This window comes from Oryzias latipes, chromosome 16 (genome assembly GCF_002234675.1).
Source record: "Oryzias latipes chromosome 16, ASM223467v1".
Lineage (NCBI taxonomy): Eukaryota > Metazoa > Chordata > Actinopteri > Beloniformes > Adrianichthyidae > Oryzias > Oryzias latipes.
This window is the reverse complement of record NC_019874.2, coordinates 3,033,744-3,054,512: the sequence shown is the minus strand read 5'-3', so window position 1 is coordinate 3,054,512 and position 20,769 is coordinate 3,033,744. Positions and strand designations below refer to the sequence as shown.

Genomic DNA, 20,769 nt, shown 5'->3' with positions numbered 1-20,769 from the left:
CTCACACCAAAAGACCCATATGTTCCAGTTTCTTAGGAGCAGGACCAAGCACAGGCCGCAAAGTCCCACATCTTAACATTGAGAAAAAAAAAATCAACTAAGATCCTCCTGCAGCCGCAGATGTTTTGCAGTTATGAACTTTTAAGGACTTTGCCTCTAAACACCAACTAGACACGGTTGAGCAGCTGAAGATGAAAGTTTGTTTTTAAACATATTCTTGTAAAAATGATACATTTAACCATCATTTTGCTTAGTTATGACGTCTGCAATTTGGAGGAGTGGTTTAAAAAAATGTTAATTTACCAATAAAAGATGACGTCAGTTTAAAGATCTGAACATAAATCCAAAAAAAATTGAGTCATATTGTTATCATTTTTCTTCAAAGCCAAAAAGTCAGAAAGGAGGAATAAAAGACCCTCATGTGGTTCCATGGCCTCAGGTTGCAGACCCCTGTTCTAGAAAAGCCAAAGACTATTCTAGCATTTTTTTGCAATATAAGATTTTATCAGACTGATAAAATTCTGATCAAGGGAACAGTTTGGTTGCTCAGCTCTCAATTCATTGATATTTGGATAATTAACAATTTTACTTAAGATTCAAAGTCCAGGAATGTAAAGTGAAGACTAATTTCAGGCGAGTTGAGACGCCGCATTGTCGTTTTTTTCTTCAAACTTAATATTCTGCTTAACAGTCGTCACACGAAGAAATACATAAGTAACAATTTTGAAATCCAATTTTGTCCTTTTTTTAATGTATTTAAATGTGACTCCTAGTTTAGATGCAGTCTGCATTGTTAAAAAAGTCATGTTTGTTTTTACACCAGACTTACATTTTGCCAGAAGACATGGTTAAGTATTTTCCTGGTCATCATTAATCCCCATTAAAAATGCAAAATACAGAAGTGGTTTTTGTTCATGTGTATGTGCATAGCAGAGTGCATTGTACAGCTACTTTTTCCTAAAAGTTTTGTCGAGAAAATACATGAAAAAGAGTGAATGACTGTTGTCACTTCTGCAAGTAACTGCTAACTAATTTGTTTTTCTTCTCCTGTCAGATGGCTGATGCTCAGCAGAAACAAATGGAGCATGAGAAGACGATGCTTCAACAGACATTCCTGACCGAAAAAGAGATGCTGTTACGGAAAGAGAAGCAAATTGAAGATGAGAAAAGGAGACTGGAGAGCCAGTTTGAAGAAGAAGTCAGAAAGGCAAAGGCTCTCAAAGATGAGCAGGAACGGCAGAAACAGCTGATGGAGGAGGAGAAGAGGAAACTCCAGGCTAACATGAATGCAGCCCTTAGTAAACAAAAAGAGGCGGAGCAAGAAATGCTAAACAGGCAAAAGGAAATGCAGGAGCTGGAGAGGAAGAGACTAGAGCAGGAAAGGATCCTTGCTGAGGAGAATCAGAAATTGCGTGAGAAGCTACACCAACTTGAGGAAGCCCAGAAAGTCCCAGACAAAGAAGTGATCGTTGCTGAGACAACAAAGACAGTTTACAATGGTCAAAACGCTGGTGACATGGTAGATGGTTTAGACAAGAAACAAGATCCATTATCTTTTGATGGCATCCGGGATAAAGTGCCTGCAAGTAGACTTTATGAAGTTGGTCTTTTACCCAAGAAAGACTTTGAAAAGCTAAAAAATGGCAAAACCACTGTACAGGAGCTTGCTGAGACAGAACATCTGAAGAGAATTCTTAAGGGAAAGTATGCTGTTGCTGGTATTTTGACCCCCACTAATCAAAAGATGTCAATCTATCAAGCATCAAAAGAGAAGAAGATTACACCTGGCACAGCCCTGATCCTTCTTGAGGCACAGGCTGCCACCGGTTATATTTTAGACCCCATTAAGAATCAGAAACTCTCAGTGAATGAGGCTGTCAAGGAAGGCGTGATTGGACCTGAACTACACAACAAAATGCTCTCAGCTGAGAGGGCTGTCATTGGCTACAAGGATCCATACACCGGAGGAAAAATCTCCGTTTTTGAAGCGATGAAAAAGGGGCTGATTGAACATGACCATGCCATTAGAATCCTTGAGGCCCAGCTTGCTACTGGTGGCATCATTGACCCCATCAACAGTCACCGCGTACCCAATGCAACAGCCTGCAAACAAGGACAGTATGATGCAGAGATAAATAAGATCATGGAGAGTCCTTCAGATGACACAAAAGGATATTTTGACCCTAGCACTCAGGAGCCCTTGACTTATTCTGAACTAATTGCAAGATGCACCACAGACCCCCAGACCAGTCTGTTACTACTGCCAATCACAGACAAAGCTGCTCAGTGCTCCAGTATATACACAGAAGAAGAGACCAAAGATGTTTTCAGTAAAACTACAGTCTCTGTACCATTTGGGAGATTCAAAGGAAAAACTGTGACAATTTGGGAGATAATAAACTCTGAGTACTTTACTGAAGATCAGAAAAAGGACCTCCTCCGTCAGTACAGGACTGGCAAAATCACAATTGAAAAGATCATCAAAATTGTGATAACTGTGACTGAAGAGAAAGAGAAAAAGAATGAAATCACCTTTGATGGCCTTCGAGGACCTGTTCCTGCCAGCGAGCTTCTAGAATCTGCAATCATTGATAAAGATCTATACAACAAATTGAATAAGGGAAATATAACCGTCAAAGAAGTGTCTGAAATGGGCCCAGTGAGTAAAGCACTGAAGGGTACAAACTGCATTGCAGGAGTAATCATCGACTCATCCAAGGAAATAATGTCCTTCTATCAAGCTATGAAGAAGCAAATGATGAGACCTGAGCTTGCCCTGAAAATGCTTGAAGCACAAGCAGGAACAGGCTATATGGTCGACCCTGTTCAAAACAAGAAGTACACAGTTGATGAGGCTGTCAAAGCAGCTGTTGTTGGTCCTGAATTACATGAAAAGCTCCTGTCAGCAGAGAGAGCTGTTACAGGTTACAAAGATCCCTACACTGGAAAAGCTGTATCTCTTTTCCAAGCAATGAGAAAAGATCTCATTCCTAAAGAACAAGGAATAAGACTGCTTGATGCTCAAATGACCACTGGTGGTATAATTGACCCAGAGAAGAGCCATCGTATTCCTCATGATGTGGCTTGCAAAAGAAATTATTTTGATGATGAAATGAAACATTCACTTGGCAGCCCAACTGATGACACCAAATGTTTCTTTGACCCAAACACAAAAGAGAAAGTCACGTACGCACAGCTCTTCCAGAGATGTCTTACCGACAAGAAAAGTGGTCTACAACTTCTTCCTTTGTCAGATGAAGCAATCAATAACAAAGAGGAAGCAACATACACTGAAGCGCAAACAAAAGAGGCAATGACTCAGGCAACTGTGGAACTTGAGTCTGGACCATTTAAGGGCAGAAAAATGACCCTCTGGGAAATTATAAACTCAGAATATTTCACTGAGGAGCAAAGGCTTGACCTGCTAAGACAGTTTCGGTCTGGAAAGCTTACAATTGAAAAGATCATCAAAATTATTATCACAGTTGTGAATGAGAAAGAGGCCAAGAAACGGGAGGAGTCCAGTTTTAAGGGACTTAGAGCTCTTGTACCAGCAGACTCTCTTTATGATTCCAAAATCATAGATAAACCAACATTTGATCGCCTTCAACAAGGCAAAACAACACCTAAACAGGTCAGTGAGAATCCCAAAGTCAGCAGTTACCTTCAGGGAACAGAGTGCATTGCTGGTATTTACCTTGAACCAACTAAAGAAAAAACTAGCATTTATCAAGCAATGAAGAAAAAGCTCATCAGACACAACACAGGCATTTCATTGCTTGAGGCCCAAGCTGCAACTGGGTTTATTGTAGATCCAGTGAAAAATCTATGTCTAACAGTAGATGAGGCAGTAAAAGCTGGCCTTGTTGGTCCTGAGCTGCATGAAAAACTTCTCTCTGCAGAAAAAGCTGTCACTGGTTACAAGGATCCATTTACAGGACAGAAAATCTCCCTCTTTGAAGCAATGCAAAAAGATCTCATTCTTAGACAACATGCCATTCCCCTCCTAGAAGCGCAGATGGTCTGTGGAGGAATTATTGACCCGGTAAACAGTCATCGTGTACCCATTGATGTTGCATGTCAGAAAAACCTTTTCAGCAGAGAAACCGCTAAGACCTTATCTGAGCCGTCAGAAGAAAACAAGGCTTTCTCAGATCCAGAAACTGATGAAAATGTAACCTACAAGCAGCTCAAAGACAAGTGCCAGAAAGACAAAGATACAGGTCTGTACATACTTCCACTTTCCAAGCCCCAATCTCCAACTGTCGTAGAGAAGACATACCTCTATACAGAAGAACAAACACAAAGTGATCTGGCCAATACTCAAATTGACATTCCAATTGAAGGCCTTTCTGACAAACCAATGAATCTCTGGGATGTTGTGAACTCAAATTTACTCCCAGAGCAGGAGAGGCAAAGACTCATGGATGAATACCGCTCAGGTAAAATCACTAAAGAGCGAATGATCATCATTATTATTGAGATAATGGAACAAAGGGAGATCACCCGAAATGACAACCCACAGTCATATCAGTTTATAAGACGAAGGATAACGATCGAAGAGCTCTACAACGCACGCATTATCGACCTGGAGACATACAACCTCCTTAAACAGGGAAAGAGGAACATCCTTGACATCATGGAGATGACCAGTGTAAAACAGTATCTTTATGGGACAGGATGTGTTGCTGGAGTCACAACAGACTTGAGTTCAAGGATAAGCATATACCAGGCAATGAAAAGAGGTTTCCTCAAACCAGAAATAGGTCTTAGCCTCCTTGAAGCACAAGCAGCAACAGGATTTATTATTGACCCAATTAAAAATGAGACGCTGACTGTGGATGAAGCTGTTCGCAAAGGTGTCGTTGGACCTGAGATTCATGACAAACTTCTTTCAGCTGAAAGAGCTGTCACAGGTTACAAAGATCCATATAGTGGCAAGGTCATCTCACTCTTCCAAGCAATGAAGAAGGATCTTGTTCCTGAAGACTATGCCATGAAAATGCTGGAGGCACAAAACGCTACCGGTGGAATAATTGATCCAGAATTCCAGTTCCACTTACCTGCAGACATTGCCTTACAAAGAGGTTATATCAATAAGGAGACGAATGAGAAGTTGACTGATGACATTAAAGGATTTGTTGATCCTGTCACAGATGAAAAATTGTCCTATGCAGAATTGCTCAAGAGATGCAAACTAGACGGTGGATTGCGCTTACTCTCTTTAGGAGACAAGAGACTGACATTTAAAGGTTTAAGAAAACAGATCACAATGGAGGAGTTGATTCGCTCACAAATCATTGACCAACAGACTGTTGTCGATTTAAATGAAGGCCTCCTTTCAGTGGAAGAGGTTAGCAACAGACTTTCAAGGTATCTCCAGGGAACGGGTTGCATTGCTGGTGTATTTTTGGAGACTACAAAAGAACGTTTATCAATATACCAGGCCATGAAGAGGAACATGATTAGGCCAGGCACTGCTTTTGAACTTCTTGAGGCCCAGGCAGCTACTGGATATGTGATAGATCCAATCAAGAATCTTAAGCTGACTGTCAATGAAGCAGTAAAGATGGGAATAGTAGGACCAGAGTTTAAAGACAAACTTCTCTCTGCTGAAAGGGCAGTGACCGGATATAGAGACCCTTATTCAGGTAAAACAATCTCCCTGTTTCAGGCCATGAAAAAGGGTCTTATCTTGAAAGATCATGGTATCCGTCTACTTGAAGCCCAGATTGCCACAGGTGGAATCATTGACCCTGAAGAAAGTCATCGACTTCCTGTTGAGGTGGCTTACAATCGTGGATTCTTTGATGAGGAAATGAACGAAATCCTGTCAGATCCATCTGATGACACCAAAGGGTTCTTTGATCCCAACACTGAAGAAAATCTGACCTACCTTCAGCTGATGGAGAGGTGTATCAGTGATGCTGATACTGGCCTGGTGCTCCTTTTACTAAAACAAAAAAGTCGGGAAAGGAAAACCTCCTCAAAATCTTCAGTTCGCAAACGCAGAGTTGTCATTGTAGATCCAGAGACAGGCAAAGAAATGACTGTCTATGAGGCCTACAGAAATGGGCTAATTGACCACCAAACCTATCTGGAACTTTCTGAGCAGGAATGTGAATGGGAAGAAATCACAATGACCTCTTCTGATGGCTCTGTTAAGTCCCTAATTATTGACAGAAAGTCAGGCAGACAATATGATGTGGATGACGCTCTTTCACGTGGACTCATTGACCAGCATGCCCTTAATACTTACAGAGCTGGAAACCTGTCCATCACAGAGTTTGCTGACATGCTTTCTGGAAGCATGGGTGGTTTCCGTTCACGCTCTTCCTCATTTGGCTCAACCACAGGTTCCTCCTACTCCTCTGCCATGAGCCCCATACCCTCTTTGAAACCACCTGCAGTCATTTGGAATGACCCGACCGAGGTGACAGTTCCCATAGCAGGAATATTGGATATAGACACACTAGAGAAAGTTTCTGTCACAGAGGCAATGCACAGAAACCTTGTTGATAACATCACTGGCCAACGATTGTTAGAGGCTCAAGCCTGTACAGGAGGTATTATTGACCCCAATAGTGGAGAAAGATTCTCGGTTTCTGAAGCCACAGAAAAAGGCTTGGTGGATAAAGTTATGGTTGATCGCCTTAACCTTGCTCAGAAGGCTTTTATTGGATTTGAAGACCCAAGAACTAAAGTAAAGATGTCTGCTTCCCAGGCCCTAAAGAAGGGCTGGCTGTATTACGAAGCTGGTCAGCGTTTCCTTGAGATTCAGTATTTGACAGGTGGACTTATTGAGCCTGAGCTCGAGGGCAGGGTGCCCTTAGATGAGTCTATCAGAAAGGGAACCATCGATGCCCGTACTGCCCAGAAACTAAGAGATGTCAGTGCATATTCAAAATATCTTACATGTCCAAAGACCAAACTGAAAATCTCATTCAAAGATGCCATGGACAAAAGCATGGTTGAGGAAGGGACTGGCCTTAGGCTCCTGGAAGCCTCTTCACAGTCTACCAAAGGCCTTTACAGTCCCTACAATGCTAGTGGCTCTGGATCTGCTTATGGTTCTCGAAGTGGCTCAAGGACTGGATCCAGAACGGGGTCCAGAAGAGGAAGCTTTGACGCTGGTTCAGGCTTTAGCATGAATTTGGCCTCCTCCACATTCACATCCTCATCCAGCTACACCCGCAGATTCTGATTTCCTAATCTTCTTGATGTGTTGCAACTGAGAATCAACAGTTCCTGTGCACTTTGAAATTGCATTTGTAACAGAGAAATATTCAAATAACAAAGAAAATATTTATTTATTACTATTTGCATGTCCTTATGACAAGAATTATGTAGGCCACGTTTTTTTTTTTCAACTTTCTGCTTTTTTGATAACTTTTGCATTTTACATAGACATAGAAAGATTTTGTGGGATATATCAAAAATAATTTTTCTCTTGTACAAATTACCAGAGAAAGCACGATTTCTTGCAGTTTTTAAGTGAAATTTTTTTTAATACAAAGTGCTTTTAAAAACTAATAGATACTTTATGTTGTTGAATTAAGTTTGTTTTGTTTTATAACCTTTAGAATGCATCAGTGATGACATATTAAATGTCTATAAATGAAATATTCAGATGCCTCCAAAATGTCTGAATGTTTTCTAAAGAAAAAAGTTTTTTTTTTTTTAACATTACTTTGGTAACATTACTTTGATCCCAGTAAATTCTAGCATGCATTAACTATGTAAGTTACCACAAAGTGAAACAGTGACAGAATGCAACGGTCAAAGGAAGTGCCAAAGTGAAATGTTTTTATATTATAAGTTTCATATCTCATTAATCATGATTATTTTTATTGAGTGGAGAAGCTAAATGTTTTGCACTCAATATATTGGATTGGTCACATTACCTGTCAATCAAGTCTCCCTTGCTAAATCCCAAGATGATGTCAGACTCCATCCTGCTCCCACCACAGACCTGCTGCCTGCTGTTAATTTCATTATTGTAAGTTAAAATCTTCATTTATCATTTTTATGTTTGCCGTCTTCTATTATCTTTTATTTCCGTTTCACCTCTGAGTTTACCGTAACCTCCCTCATCTTGCTGTTTTGCCTGGTCACATGCTGTGTCTCCCAACAAGCAATTCATAATTCCAATGTGCTGTGATCGTCTTTCTTGGTTTGATTTTTATAGGTGCCTCGGACACACCAACATGCAAACTCAGATACTCAGCTTGCCGGAGCACATCTTCCCTCCTCCATGGATGGATGTTTAAGTCCAAGTCTTCCTTGTGCAGGCAAACAGGTACATTGCACACCTGTCTCAAAAGACATTATTTCTGTGTACAAGTTAAAAACCCATTGGTTTGATCAAGATGAGCTCTACACATGTATTTAATTTTCCTGTTTTTCCCCCTCTGCACTGCATTGTTTGTTGTTGCTTTGTTTCATAGTTATTTTCATTTGTTTCTAGATCGGCATTTGAGTCTGTCCTTTCATTGTGCATCACTGAGAAAAGCTGAGGCCAATTCAACATCATCTTGGGATGACCACCTTCCTTTCAGTTGCTTCTGTCATTATTATTCATTACTTGAATAATCTTTTTTAATATTTATACAATATTTGATTTCTACGCATTGACAAAAATGTATCAGTCTTGCAATATATATATATATATATATATATATATATATATATATATATTACACCAGCCCCATTTTCTCCATTGTTTTTTTCTCCAAATTTCCTTTTACAGCTGTTCGTTTTTGTTTTTCATACCTGTACACCTATAAACTGTTTGCATCGTGTTTTTGTTATTGATAAGTTGACTTTCTGCATGTTTTCTTATTTTGCATTAATATGGAGGGACACTTGATGTGAAATGAAATTCATTCAACTTTAGCAACATCTGTTTGGTTTTCTTTTTGGCTGAAATGTTATACTCAACTGATTTGACAAGGATTCTGTTGTATATGAACGTAACACTATGCTGTAAATAAATGTGCTCAGAAGAGACACTCTTGTCACTCATGCATCAGAATTCATGTCAAGATCGAATGATTGGCCCGTGGATTGCTTTCACGCTTGTTTGACGTAGCTTTTAAAATGAAGTCACAACCTTCTCATTTTTGGACAAAAGAACAGTCCCCTGTGTGCGCCAGCATCTACACTAAAAAGATAAAATAAAAAGTATGAAGAGCAATTAGTAAAACTCCAAATTAATTTTTTTTATCAATGGCTATTACGAGCAACACAGCTGGCTGACTTTCCTATTAAGCAAGTAGCTATTATCTATTTTTCTTTTTTTATTAAAGCTAAAAATGTTGTAACAAATAAAAATTAAGACCAAAAAAACTATTTGTTTGCAGAAATCACCTTTGTAGTTAGGGCTTTAACCCAGACTGTTCTCAGTCTCAGTAATGATAGTAATTCCTAAATAATTTACTTTTGAAATGATTTAAAAATAAAAGTGAAAGTATTATTTGGTTATGTATGTTTCTTGACTTTAGCTTAGCACACATTCATAATGTGGCCACCACCAGAGCACCTAGAGTTCAGGTGAAGAGCACCGGAATGGTAAGATGCTTCATTTGGACTCATTTCATTTGGGAGAACAAAGAAAAGCATCCTGGGAGTTGTGAGTTTTTAGAGACATTCCATAAAGTTTTAGGTTCACCCAAATATAACTTTATTGCTCAGTAGTTCTATTGTGTCAAAATAAATAACTCCTGCACTAGCACATTTGCTCTTTCAGATTTGATTTTATTGCAGCTTTGGTCTTGAATAAAGTGCATAAGTTTATTGTCACGTGAGGTGCTGGTAGTTCATGAATGAAAACATCTGACTAGAAAAGCAGCAGCTGACCACACGAGGGCAGTGATGCGCTGACCTCTGTCACCCATCGCCATCAGGAGGTTTGAAATAAATAGAAAAACAGACAGGTGGGGGGTATTCCCAACATATAAATCTTAATGATTGATTTTTTTCTGTTCTGTTTTTTTGTTTTTGTTTTTAACCAATGTTGAGAAACTCCAGCATCCATACAGACTCAGACATAGTGTCCTCGTGGCAGACACACAAATGTTTTGCTCTTTGTGTCAACATTAGCCACTAGGTTTGGCGGAGGAGCATGTTCCCAAAAGCAACGGGACTTCAACTTCCCTCAATTCTTCCCTCAGTTCGCTCGATTATGATCCCACTCTTTCCAACCTGGCTGGAAGTAGTGAGGTAGGAGCTGTGAAACAGAAGCCGACTCTTATTATGTGTGCATGTGCTGCAGATCTGCAGCAAATTCAAGTAAAAAAAAAACAAAAACAGAAAACTGTTCCCTGACTGTTTCTTACAGGATAAAGACGGTGTTTTGAATGGATTTCCAACACTTGCTGTACAAGATCAGAAACATGGGTATGCTTGCACTAAAAATATGTTCAGCCAAAAGCAAATCTATATCTCTGCCCATCAAACAGTACAAACCGTTCAACAGAGTAGAAGAATGCCTTTTCTGGTCTTATATCAGCTCTGAGAGCAGTGTAGCATTCTCCATATACAATGGGGCAAAAAAGTATTCAGTCAGCCACCAATGGTGCAAGTTTTCTTAATTAAAAAGATGAGAGAGGCCTGTAACTTTTATAATAGGTAAACCACAACTATGAGAGACAAAATAAGAAAAAAAAAATCCAGATAATCACATTGTCTAATTTTTAAAGAATATATTTGTAAGACAAGAGTTCAAATCAATACCTTGTTAAATAGCCTTTGTTGACAATAACAGACTTCAAAGGCTTTTGGAAGTGCTGTTATTGGCCCTTTCCTCCATGCAGATCTCCTCTAGAGCAGTGATGTTTCATATATATATATATATATATGCTAATATAGTTCATGCTAATAATGTCATTAATTGTGAACTATTGTAGACATTTTTATGACGTCTTTATTTTCCATATAAATGCATTTTTAACGTGTCTTTTCTGTTGTTTAGTTAGTGTCAGTATTTGACATAAAGACAGCAAGTGATGCAGGAAAACAGCTGCACTTTATGAGATCCTAAATAAAGAATACATCATTTGTTTTTGACTGTATTGAGGTTTTTGGAGGATTTCTGCTGTTGGTGTTGCACAGAATTAGGAAAATGCTAAATATGTTTGGAGTATTCCCACTGATGAGTTCTATGATCTTGTTTTTAATGTTTTATAAGACCTAAAAATGATTTTCACAATGACAGGTTGTTAAATTTATCCAAACGCTCTGATCCGTTTCACAAAGACACACTCAGCTCTAAAACATGATAAAAGAACAAATAAAACAGAAAGATTTGATTTATTATTGTTTATTATTAATATTTCCAGGCTGTGTTTGTTATGTTCTGCAGCATGTTCATATTTGTATAATTTTGACAGAATATATTTTTATGGAGAGCAAAATATGATACGTTATTTAAGGTTTAACTTGAGTTATTCTGGATTAATGTTCCTGTCTGGTTTTATTCATATTTATGTTCAAAAAGTTCAGTTTAAAGGTTTAAAAGTTTAGCTTTAGTGTGTTCAGTAAATGTTTATCTTGTTCGGCCCGAAACCTAAAGCTTGTTTTGGATTTAGGCCACCTGTGCGACTGAGTTTGACCCCCCTGTAATACGAGTTTATAAAATTCATGCAGTTTTGTGTCAGTTCAATCAATCAATCTCTATTGTAAAGCTCTTTCACATCTACCAGAGATCCAAAGAGATCCAGCTGCACCGGTATGAAAAATACAAGTGAAAATTAGTCCGGCCAAAGAAAAATAGGGAAGGATGTCGTCACACTGTGAGTGCGTGGGGGGGACGGACCGCCACTGGTGTAAGGAAAAGTGTAGTTGAAATGGAAGGTAGGTCATTTGTCGTTCTGTGATTGGCTGAGAGGCGGGATCACCTTAACATGAACGAACAAGAAAGCGCACCAGAAAAGATAATCTCATTATTTTAGGAAGAGTCATAAACTCATTCTAGAGTATGTTCTGAATGACTATACTTCAATTTAACACCCATCTTTTGAGATTAAGGGTAAGGCCAGATGCTCTTGAAAACAAAAGTATTTTATTGATAACAACAGGTACCATATTTTTATTCTTTAAAAAAATAAAGCTGTGTCATCAGCAAATTGACTAATTTTAAATTCCCTGTCTAAAATGTTAATACCCTCAAAATCTGGAGAATATTTAAGAAAGATAGCTAATAATTCCACCGAAATTATAAACAACAGCGGGCTAATTGGACATCCTTGGCGAACACCTCTATTAACAGGAAAACTGTTTGAGAAACCTCGGTTGATGGCAATGTTGCTACTTGTGTCTTTGTAAAACATTTTTATTATGTTACAAAATTTTGATTCAAAGCCAAAGGTTTTCAAGGCATTAAACAAAAAGGCGTGTTCTAATGAGTCGAAGGCCTTAAAAAAATCCAAAAAAAGGACAAGATTTCTTGAGGAATAATTTGGTTGTAGTCTAATATATCTAAGATTAAGCGAGTATGGTGACGAATATGTCTCCCCTTAATAAAGGCTGATTCTGATTCGTCTTTGATCTGAGATATTCCTGATTTCAGTCTGTTAGCATAGATATGTGTTAGTATTTTATAGTCACAACAAAGATATGTGCATTTATAATGTTTGTTCACCCTAACTTGGTTTGTATGTGAGCATCTACAAAAAAACAAAGAGGTACACACATTGTTAAAAATATTACTGTTTTTTGTTTTTCGGTCTTATATGTGTGTTTGATATTAACAATTGTTTATTGTGCAAGTGACTGTGAATTTCTGTAAATTGGAAAATGTACAATAAAGTTTGATGGAAAAAAACATTTTAACACCCACTTCCTGGTTTGAACTTCCTATAGTCCTCAGCCTATTGTGGGATGAAAAGTTGACTGCTTCCTTTTCAACAAAACTCTTTTCTTTTTCAGTTTTTTTCTACTTTTCTACAAATTAGAAAATATTCTCTACAACAATTCAACCAAACATGGCTTGATATAAAATATTTAAAAGACAGTTTTACGTAATTACAATTAGAACAAAAATTATTTTAAATAAAAGAATTATAATAAACAATAAAAAGAACAATAACTAAAATATTTAAAACCAAATACTTATTTCCACCATAATTTATAAATAGATTCTTTAAAAATCAGACAATGGGATTTTTCTGGATTTTTTTATTTCTCAGTCTGTCTCTCATAGTTGAGGTTTACCTATGATGAAAATTACAGGCCTAACTAATCTTTTTAAGTGGGAAAACTTGCACAATTGGTTGTTGATAAATATTTTTTTGCCCCACTGTATGTACAAATTTTAGCTCAAATTTGCATTTCTGACCATTTCTTTGTTGAAATTCTTGTGAATTAGGAGCAGACCAAAAGTTGCAGTTTAAAAACATCTTATTTGTGATGAAGAAAATTCACTGGTTGATAAAGTTTTCTTGATTTTGGTTAAAAACTTCATAATCATAATCAAAAGGCCACTGAGAACGCTTTTAAAATGGATCGGAAGATGATTGGAGTGGGTTTGACTGTAATATGATGGAAGCCTTGAGATTTTGTTAAGTGGACTGATGACACAAGAGCCAACCTTCCAAACAGGATCCATGAAACCACCAAGGCGACGCCCAAGAAGGTTTTAGAGAAGCTCTCTCTGTCACTTGAATTCAATGTCAATTAAAATCTGGTGAGCTTTGAGTAACTCAATCAAAAACCTCAAAACATTTCAAATGACGAGGAGCTTTGCAAAATGCTGATGTTTTCTTAAGCAGTTTTTGACAGAAAATCTGGATTTGTGTGCTGATGACACCAATAAATAAACACAAAAAACTTTTCAAAGTTTGAGGTTATTCAAAGAACCTGCTCTATATATTTCATAGTCATATTTTAGTTGTTTGCTGCAACTTTTGGTTTGTTTTTCAACTCCACTTTACCACAAAGGATTGGTGGGGTTTCAAATTTGAACTGCACCTGGCTGGTGTTTCTTGTCTCCTTATAGTCCTAAATGTTTTTCTGTTTTTAAGTTAAGTGAGTCAGGAGTGAAAGGACTGTTTTTATGAAAACTTGTAACCTACCGTAGCTGTCTGGTGATGACTCTGATGTGTCATTTTTGTGCATCATTTATATAAACCCGAAGAAGTTTGTGTTGGCTGCTAAGGAGCCTTCTGCTAAACAATTGGTTAAGAATTCAAATTCCAGTTTTGACAGGCATTGTGCCCTTAGGAAAGGCATTTAACCCCACATTCCCCTCAATTCAACATGTCGTTCTGGATTAGAATATCTGCTTAGTCCCAATATTTCAGGCCAGAGGTATGTGCACTTTTTTTGCTATTGTTGCTCTGCATTGGAATAAAAACAATGCAATTTATGTGGCACAGTTATTGGGAATTTGTCAGCTTTTGACACTGATTCGCTCTTGTTGCTTTCAGAGGAGAAGCAGAGGAGCTGAGCCAATGGCAGTGTGAGTTCAGAGGTCAAATCCGAGCTCTGCGGCAGTGGCTGTCGTGTATGGAGATGAGGCTGCCTCCTTTGGATTCCCGGGTTGGTGACGTCCACTGTCTGCCGGCACGCTTTTTCCTGTCGCTTTATTTTCAGTTCCATCCCAAGACTCAGTCCCAGCATCTGCAGCCTTTGGTTTTCCTGACAGTCCACATTCATACACTTCTATCAGGTCTTCATCCCTTTCTGCATGAAAACTGTGCTGAGGAATGTGTTTGGACTATTCCAACAGAACACGGTAACTGGACCTCTGACTCCTTTTGGTCTTCCGTAAACACTTTAGGAAGATACAACGTTTTTCTCCGTTTTTTGGACGGGTGGCCCTCATCAGCCCCTGCAGGGGACCTTTTTTAGAGCACAGGGGGACAGAGAGGCTGGGGAATGGGGCTTTATTGTGCCTGGCCTGGGCAGCCAGGCTGGAGGACTGCTTGGCACTGGAGGCCCTTCTGCACACATGATCGAACAGACTGAAAAGACATCAGAGCCAGATGGGAGGAGCAGGCAAAGAAGCAGAAAAAAAGGCAGGATCTTTGGAGAAGGGCGCTCAAATCTGATTATGAGGGTATTTAACAAACACGGGACGATTTTGTCCAATTGCGATTTATACCAGTATTTATAGAAAGACTCATCGCAGCTGCATTCAGATGTTTTGAAGTCACCTTCCTTTAAAGTTGTTTCCATCAAATCAAAGTAAATCTGCCACTTTACTCAAACAGTCTTCAACCCCAATTTTAGCTTTAATTATATATCGGGCATCCACTTTTACTGGCATGTCAGGCATGGATCCATGTCTTTGGTTTGACCCAAAAGTGGATTCAAACCCACGATCTCCCTGTTCTGAAGTAGACACTCTACCTATTATGTCTGTTTGGTTGTTTAGTCTGATGTTTGGTCATGTTTTTCTCACCCAACCCATCTTTTTTTTTTTTCTTTCTTTAGTGGGAAGATGTCTTAAATTTAGGGAACTGGTCGACTGAGATGAATTTTTAGGTTGTTTAGTAACAGAGATGCCATAATGTGTGTGAACCCATGTGACCTCCAAAACAAAACATAAACCAAAGGAGGGAAGAAGCAAGAAGCAGTTTCAGATCTTCTTGGTTTTATTTGTAGCATTAGAAGAAGCCCATGTTTCCATAGAAACTGACATGTAAGATGCTCAAGCATGTCTTATCGCCCCTTATGGGAGAGTGGGAATGCTTTGCAGCGCTTTAGTTTGACCCCCAGTGAGTGTGTGTAAAATAGAGGGGTTGCCATGTCCCACCATGGCTTTATCATGCTACATTGGACCGCAGGCCTTTGTCATGGTAATCCTGTGAGTCTGCAGCACCGCTGGTTGCCCTCTGAGCCACAGGGACATCCCTCTGCAGCTCCTGCAACACACAGGAGGGTTGCACACCTGCTCCTTGACTCGGGGCAAACACAGGCGTATGTGCTTCCCACAACACACAGGTCTCTGTCTTCAGCAAAACAAGAAGCCAAATTCTACCTGGAAACACTTTGAAACTCCAGCTGTTAAAATATTTGTATTATTTTAGAAACATACTTTTTGGGTGGTGATTTGCAAAAAGGTTTTCAGCTTAATAAACAGAGAAGTCATAATGGGCATTCATACATACACATGAAGAAATAAATACAAATGTATTTTTTCAAGATAAAATAGAGTTTAGAACGATGTTGCTTCTTAAATTCTAAAGCATGCTTCAGTTATTGGCAGGAATTCATTTTTTAGTGTGTTGTTTATTTATTTTTTGAACCTTTGATGAAAACTCATTTAGCACAGGGGTCTGTAACCTTAAACACTAAAATTTGGTCTATTTTCTTTGCTGACTAAAACCCAGCAAGACCCGCAAAACGTCACCTAATATTTTAGAAAAATACACACTTTTATTAAGATTTTTGAGGCCATTCATTGATAAAAATGTAGCCTTTAAATACTTACAACAAAATAAATGATCACAGTTCTTTTATACACAGAACAATTTTAGCATCATCTATTTTTACAGCAGTATTTACAAGTTCCTTTCAAAATAAAATACACCCTGTGTCAAATAAGGTCATTAAATTAAAAATGCTAGAGAGCAAATTCAAACCTGGCACTTTCTATCATGACTTTGGTGCATCTTCATCCATGTTTCTCTTTTTGCTAATCATTATAAACATAACAACATTGATGTGGATTGCAATATAAAAATATATATGTGAATGTCTAAATATGTATTTGTGCATGTTAAGAACTTTGCCTCTGACCTGTAACCAAACGCTGCTGAGCAGGAGAAGATCAGAATATGCGCTTTAAGCGTAACTAACAATAAACCGTTCTGACGGTAGAATAAAGCTTTTTTTGTTATTTAGCTCAGTTTTCTGACAAGTGTTCATTTTGGAGGGTGGATTAAACTAACCGTCCAAAAACATGCTTCATAGGTTGATTGGCAACTCTAAATTGTCCATAGGTGTGAGTGTGAGAGTGAATGGATGTGTGATTGAGGATATTCTACCCTGGGACAGACTGGCGACCAGTCCAGGGCATCCCTTGCCTTCGCCCAAGTGGCCGGGATAGGCTCCAGCAACCCCGTGACCCCGAAAGGGAATAAACGGTTAAGAAGATGAATGAATGGATTAAACTAACAGGGCCTCTTGATTTAGTGTAATTGTAGCGCTGCTTAAAAGAAAGACGTTTATATTAATAATCCAGCATAACTTCAGTTTGAAAACTTAAACATAAATGACAAAACTTAAATACTAACTCAATGTGTATTTGAGTCATTCCCACTTTTCTTCAGGACCAAATGGAGGACTCAAAGAGCTGCATGTGGCTCCAGCTTTGCAGACCGCTGATCATCACTAAGATTCAACCAGGTCAAATCCAGGTCTTCCCATGGATCCAGAAAAAGAGGGGAAGGAAAGAAAATCAAATTATTCTGTGTCTAAGTGCTTTTTACAATTCTGTAAAAAGAAAAAAAGAAAAATCATACAAATATATATTCCCATTTTTTTTACACTGTTACTGTGGTTAAAAAAAGGTCAAAGTAAAGGTCAGAGGTCCTGGTCAGAGTGTCTCCCTAACACCCTCCCCTGGGCCTCCCTGGTGATCAGGTTTGTCTGCACAACGTTGTAAAGGTCACTGGTGTCCCTGAGTTTGCAGCAGATGCTGCATCACAAACAAACTTTGAAACGGCGTGTTTACCAGCAGACACTGAAGATGAGTGAAGGATCCCAGCCTTTTATCGCCTCCTCTGTGTCTCTGACACCCAGCAGATCAATCACGCCATTGCTCTGCCTTCTTAACCTTTAGGAATGAGAGTTTTGTTGCTAATGCTACAAATCATTGAAACTAATGTCCAATATTGAGACTGATTTCAGGGTTAAATCTTTTTAATACTTTGAATATGACTTTTTTATCATTGCTCTGAGATGAATGAAGTTGGTTAGTTAAAGATATTTCATTTTGTTACTGTAACTGGGGTTAATGGCAGTCCAAGTCTCCTTCTTCAACTGCTCATGCACTTCTATTGTTAGTGGACAATGCAGTCTTTTAGCTGTAAATCCTGGTTTCCTGGGAGCTGTTGAATCAAATGCAGAGTCAATGATGTGGCTGAGCTCCTCATATCCCCAAACGGCTAAATCCCTCTCCCCTCCATGATGGGGATTTCCAGTATCCCAGCAGCCCAGCAGGGGCTGAGCAACTCGGTAGGGGGACCCATCAGCCTTTCATCCACTTTTCTTCGCAGCAGCCTCATTCGGTGATAAATGACAGTATGCATGCTGAATGGTCTGACCCCAAAAAGGGGACCCTCGCCTTTTTCAATCCTAGTGAAGAGGTCTAATTACCATGTTCTGTGGAGGAGCCACTGAGGTCTTATTCAGTCTGAAGGCAGCAGAGGGCTTTGGACAGCAGAGGAGGAGGTGGGGGGACAGGCCCACAAAATTAATGCTTTTATTTTTTTCCCATCTCAGACCTTTTGGCACAATGGAACCGTGATCATACATCAGGGAGAAACAGGTTTTCAAACCTGTCGCTGTCATTATTTCATGCATTTTGGAAGAATGGCAAAGTCTTCTGAAGGAAAAATGGGTTGACATTAATGCCTATGATCTTCCAGGACAAAAAATGATTATATGACCGCATGGCCCAGCACGCCAGGGCTTCAACCACATTATACCACTGAGTGGGAACTACAGTGAGTGAAGGATCTATGTTTGTCACTATGGAAAAGAGAGCAACAAAATTGGGCAAATGCTTCAACTGCGCAGACAAATGGTAAATGGCGTACACTTGTATGGTACTTAACTATACCTTCTTAGAAGTCCCAAAGCGCTTTACAGTCACCGTCCCATTCACCCGCACACACATTCACACACTGATGACGGTGCCACTGGCTTAAACTGATACCAACCTGTAACCACCAAGAGCAATGTGGGGCTCAGAGTTTTGCCCAGAGACACTTCAACACGTGGATGGGCACCAAACCTGTGATCTTCCAATCAGAGGTCGACTGCCCTACCTATAGGCACCATAGCTGGCCCACATAGCCCAGATAAGGTTGCAGGTTGCTTAAGACATGGATCAGGTTGCATGTTTTCAAAAGAGTGATAATCTTCTAACAAAGTGCCTACTCACTGCTAGCTTCTTGCAGATACAGGGAGTGCAGGCCTTTCTTTCTCGTCAAACTCCTTAAACAGATCCAAAGTGAACCAAGGAAACAGCTATCAGTGCTCTTGGTCATTTGTTTGGGCTTGTCTCAGCCTTGTAGTTAAAGGCTTTCACAATAAAATTGCTGCTTAAAGACACACTCCAATGAAAATTGTGTTTTGGATGTTTTCAACATGTTCTTGTGGAATTTTTCTCATGATGGAGGATATGTACGAAATAATTTCAGCTTAAAACCGCATTTTTGAAGATTTCTTTAGTCAAATCATAGTGAATCAGTAGCAGATTAAAGAATTCGGTTTGAAAAAGCTCTTTGTTGTGATGCAGAACATGAAATGGGCCGAAGTCTCCCTGCTCTGCTCCATTCTGATGCATCCACTTGCAGACAAGTAGATCCATGAACGTCTTCATTTTCCCCGTCTTAGCTGTTGTCTGGCTCAAAACTGTGTGGCTGGATTGCCCTACATTTTTGTTTCTCCACTAATGTTAACATTGTTAGGGGCTGTAAGCTAGCGGGAGAAAAGGAATGATGGGATATCAGCAGAGGTTTACTTCTGCAGGACACACAACTCAGAGACGAGTTTCTGATAAACTCCTGCTGCGTTGCACAAACTTTGACCTAGAAAAAGACACATTTTGTGATTTGCCCAAAAATAGCAGAATTGAAAGAACACTAGGAGCAATTACAATAGATTAAAATATGATTAGAGTGGGACTTTAAAAGCAGCTTCTGTACTGTATCAGTCACTGATAGGGTATTTGCAGTTTATCCATGATATCTGGCATGAAGACAACAGTATAGAGGAATGAGATTTTTGGAAGATTGATCCCTCCCAGCATGCACTCACATTACCACTATCGATTCCAGGGGCCGGTGCTGTGGCAAACCTCTGCAAGGCAGGCCATTGGATAGGCCCCACAGACAGCACTAGAGAGCTACCAAGTGCCAAACGGACTCTGCCACAGCAATCGGTGTTTGCCAGCTGGTGTGCCATTCAACCAATAATTGCTCAGCATCATTGGTTCAATATATGCGCTTTGTTTATAGTCAGCGTGCAGGCTCTGACAATTCAATAGGAGCAATCTATTGGCTATAAGATCTGCCACCATAGTCTCGCTCTCAAGCCCAGAGGCCGGCGATCTACAACACCTGTAGAAGGTAGGCTAGCCTTCACAGCTCCCCAAAGAGGTGTACTTTGGGGTCAGATTGGCTCTGGCAGCTCTTATGCTGTGAGTAGGCAGTTAGTTTCTGGTCCAAAAGCCAGTTGCTGCACCCAGCGCCTATTATGCCACTGTGGAAAGAAACAGGAAGCTTACTACCACTGGCATTGGCCCCACACTCACAGACTATGGTTTGGCAGGTGTTCTTTCCTTCAAGTCATCCAACACGGCCTCTCAATACCCTCTGACATCTCTGTGCACACTGCTCCAGACGGGTTATAACACACCAAAAGCTTTGCACACCCCAGCCTGTCTCCATCTCAGAGATATGGAGAACAATTTGGGGTCAAACAAGAGTAATGACTCTTTAGCCAGTGGAGTACTCATGGGGTTAAATATCTTGACCCTTTGGGAGTTATTCCATTCAAGTGACTCATTCTGTGATCAGCCAGTCTGACAGGCAT

At 39.5% G+C, this 20,769-nt stretch overlaps 1 protein-coding gene across 1 annotated transcript in view; it reads left to right on the top strand.

Moving 5' to 3' along the window:
• Nucleotides 1-20,769, top strand: part of LOC101157521 (plectin) — a 194,012-nt gene that overhangs the window by 148,241 nt on the left and 25,002 nt on the right. Inside the window, exons 34-36 of the mRNA XM_023964104.1 lie at nucleotides 1,055-7,202; nucleotides 14,301-14,307; nucleotides 14,427-14,542. Of these exons, the coding sequence (XP_023819872.1) occupies nucleotides 1,055-7,202; nucleotides 14,301-14,307; nucleotides 14,427-14,542 (6,271 nt within the window). The remainder of the gene's footprint in view (nucleotides 1-1,054; nucleotides 7,203-14,300; nucleotides 14,308-14,426; nucleotides 14,543-20,769) is intronic.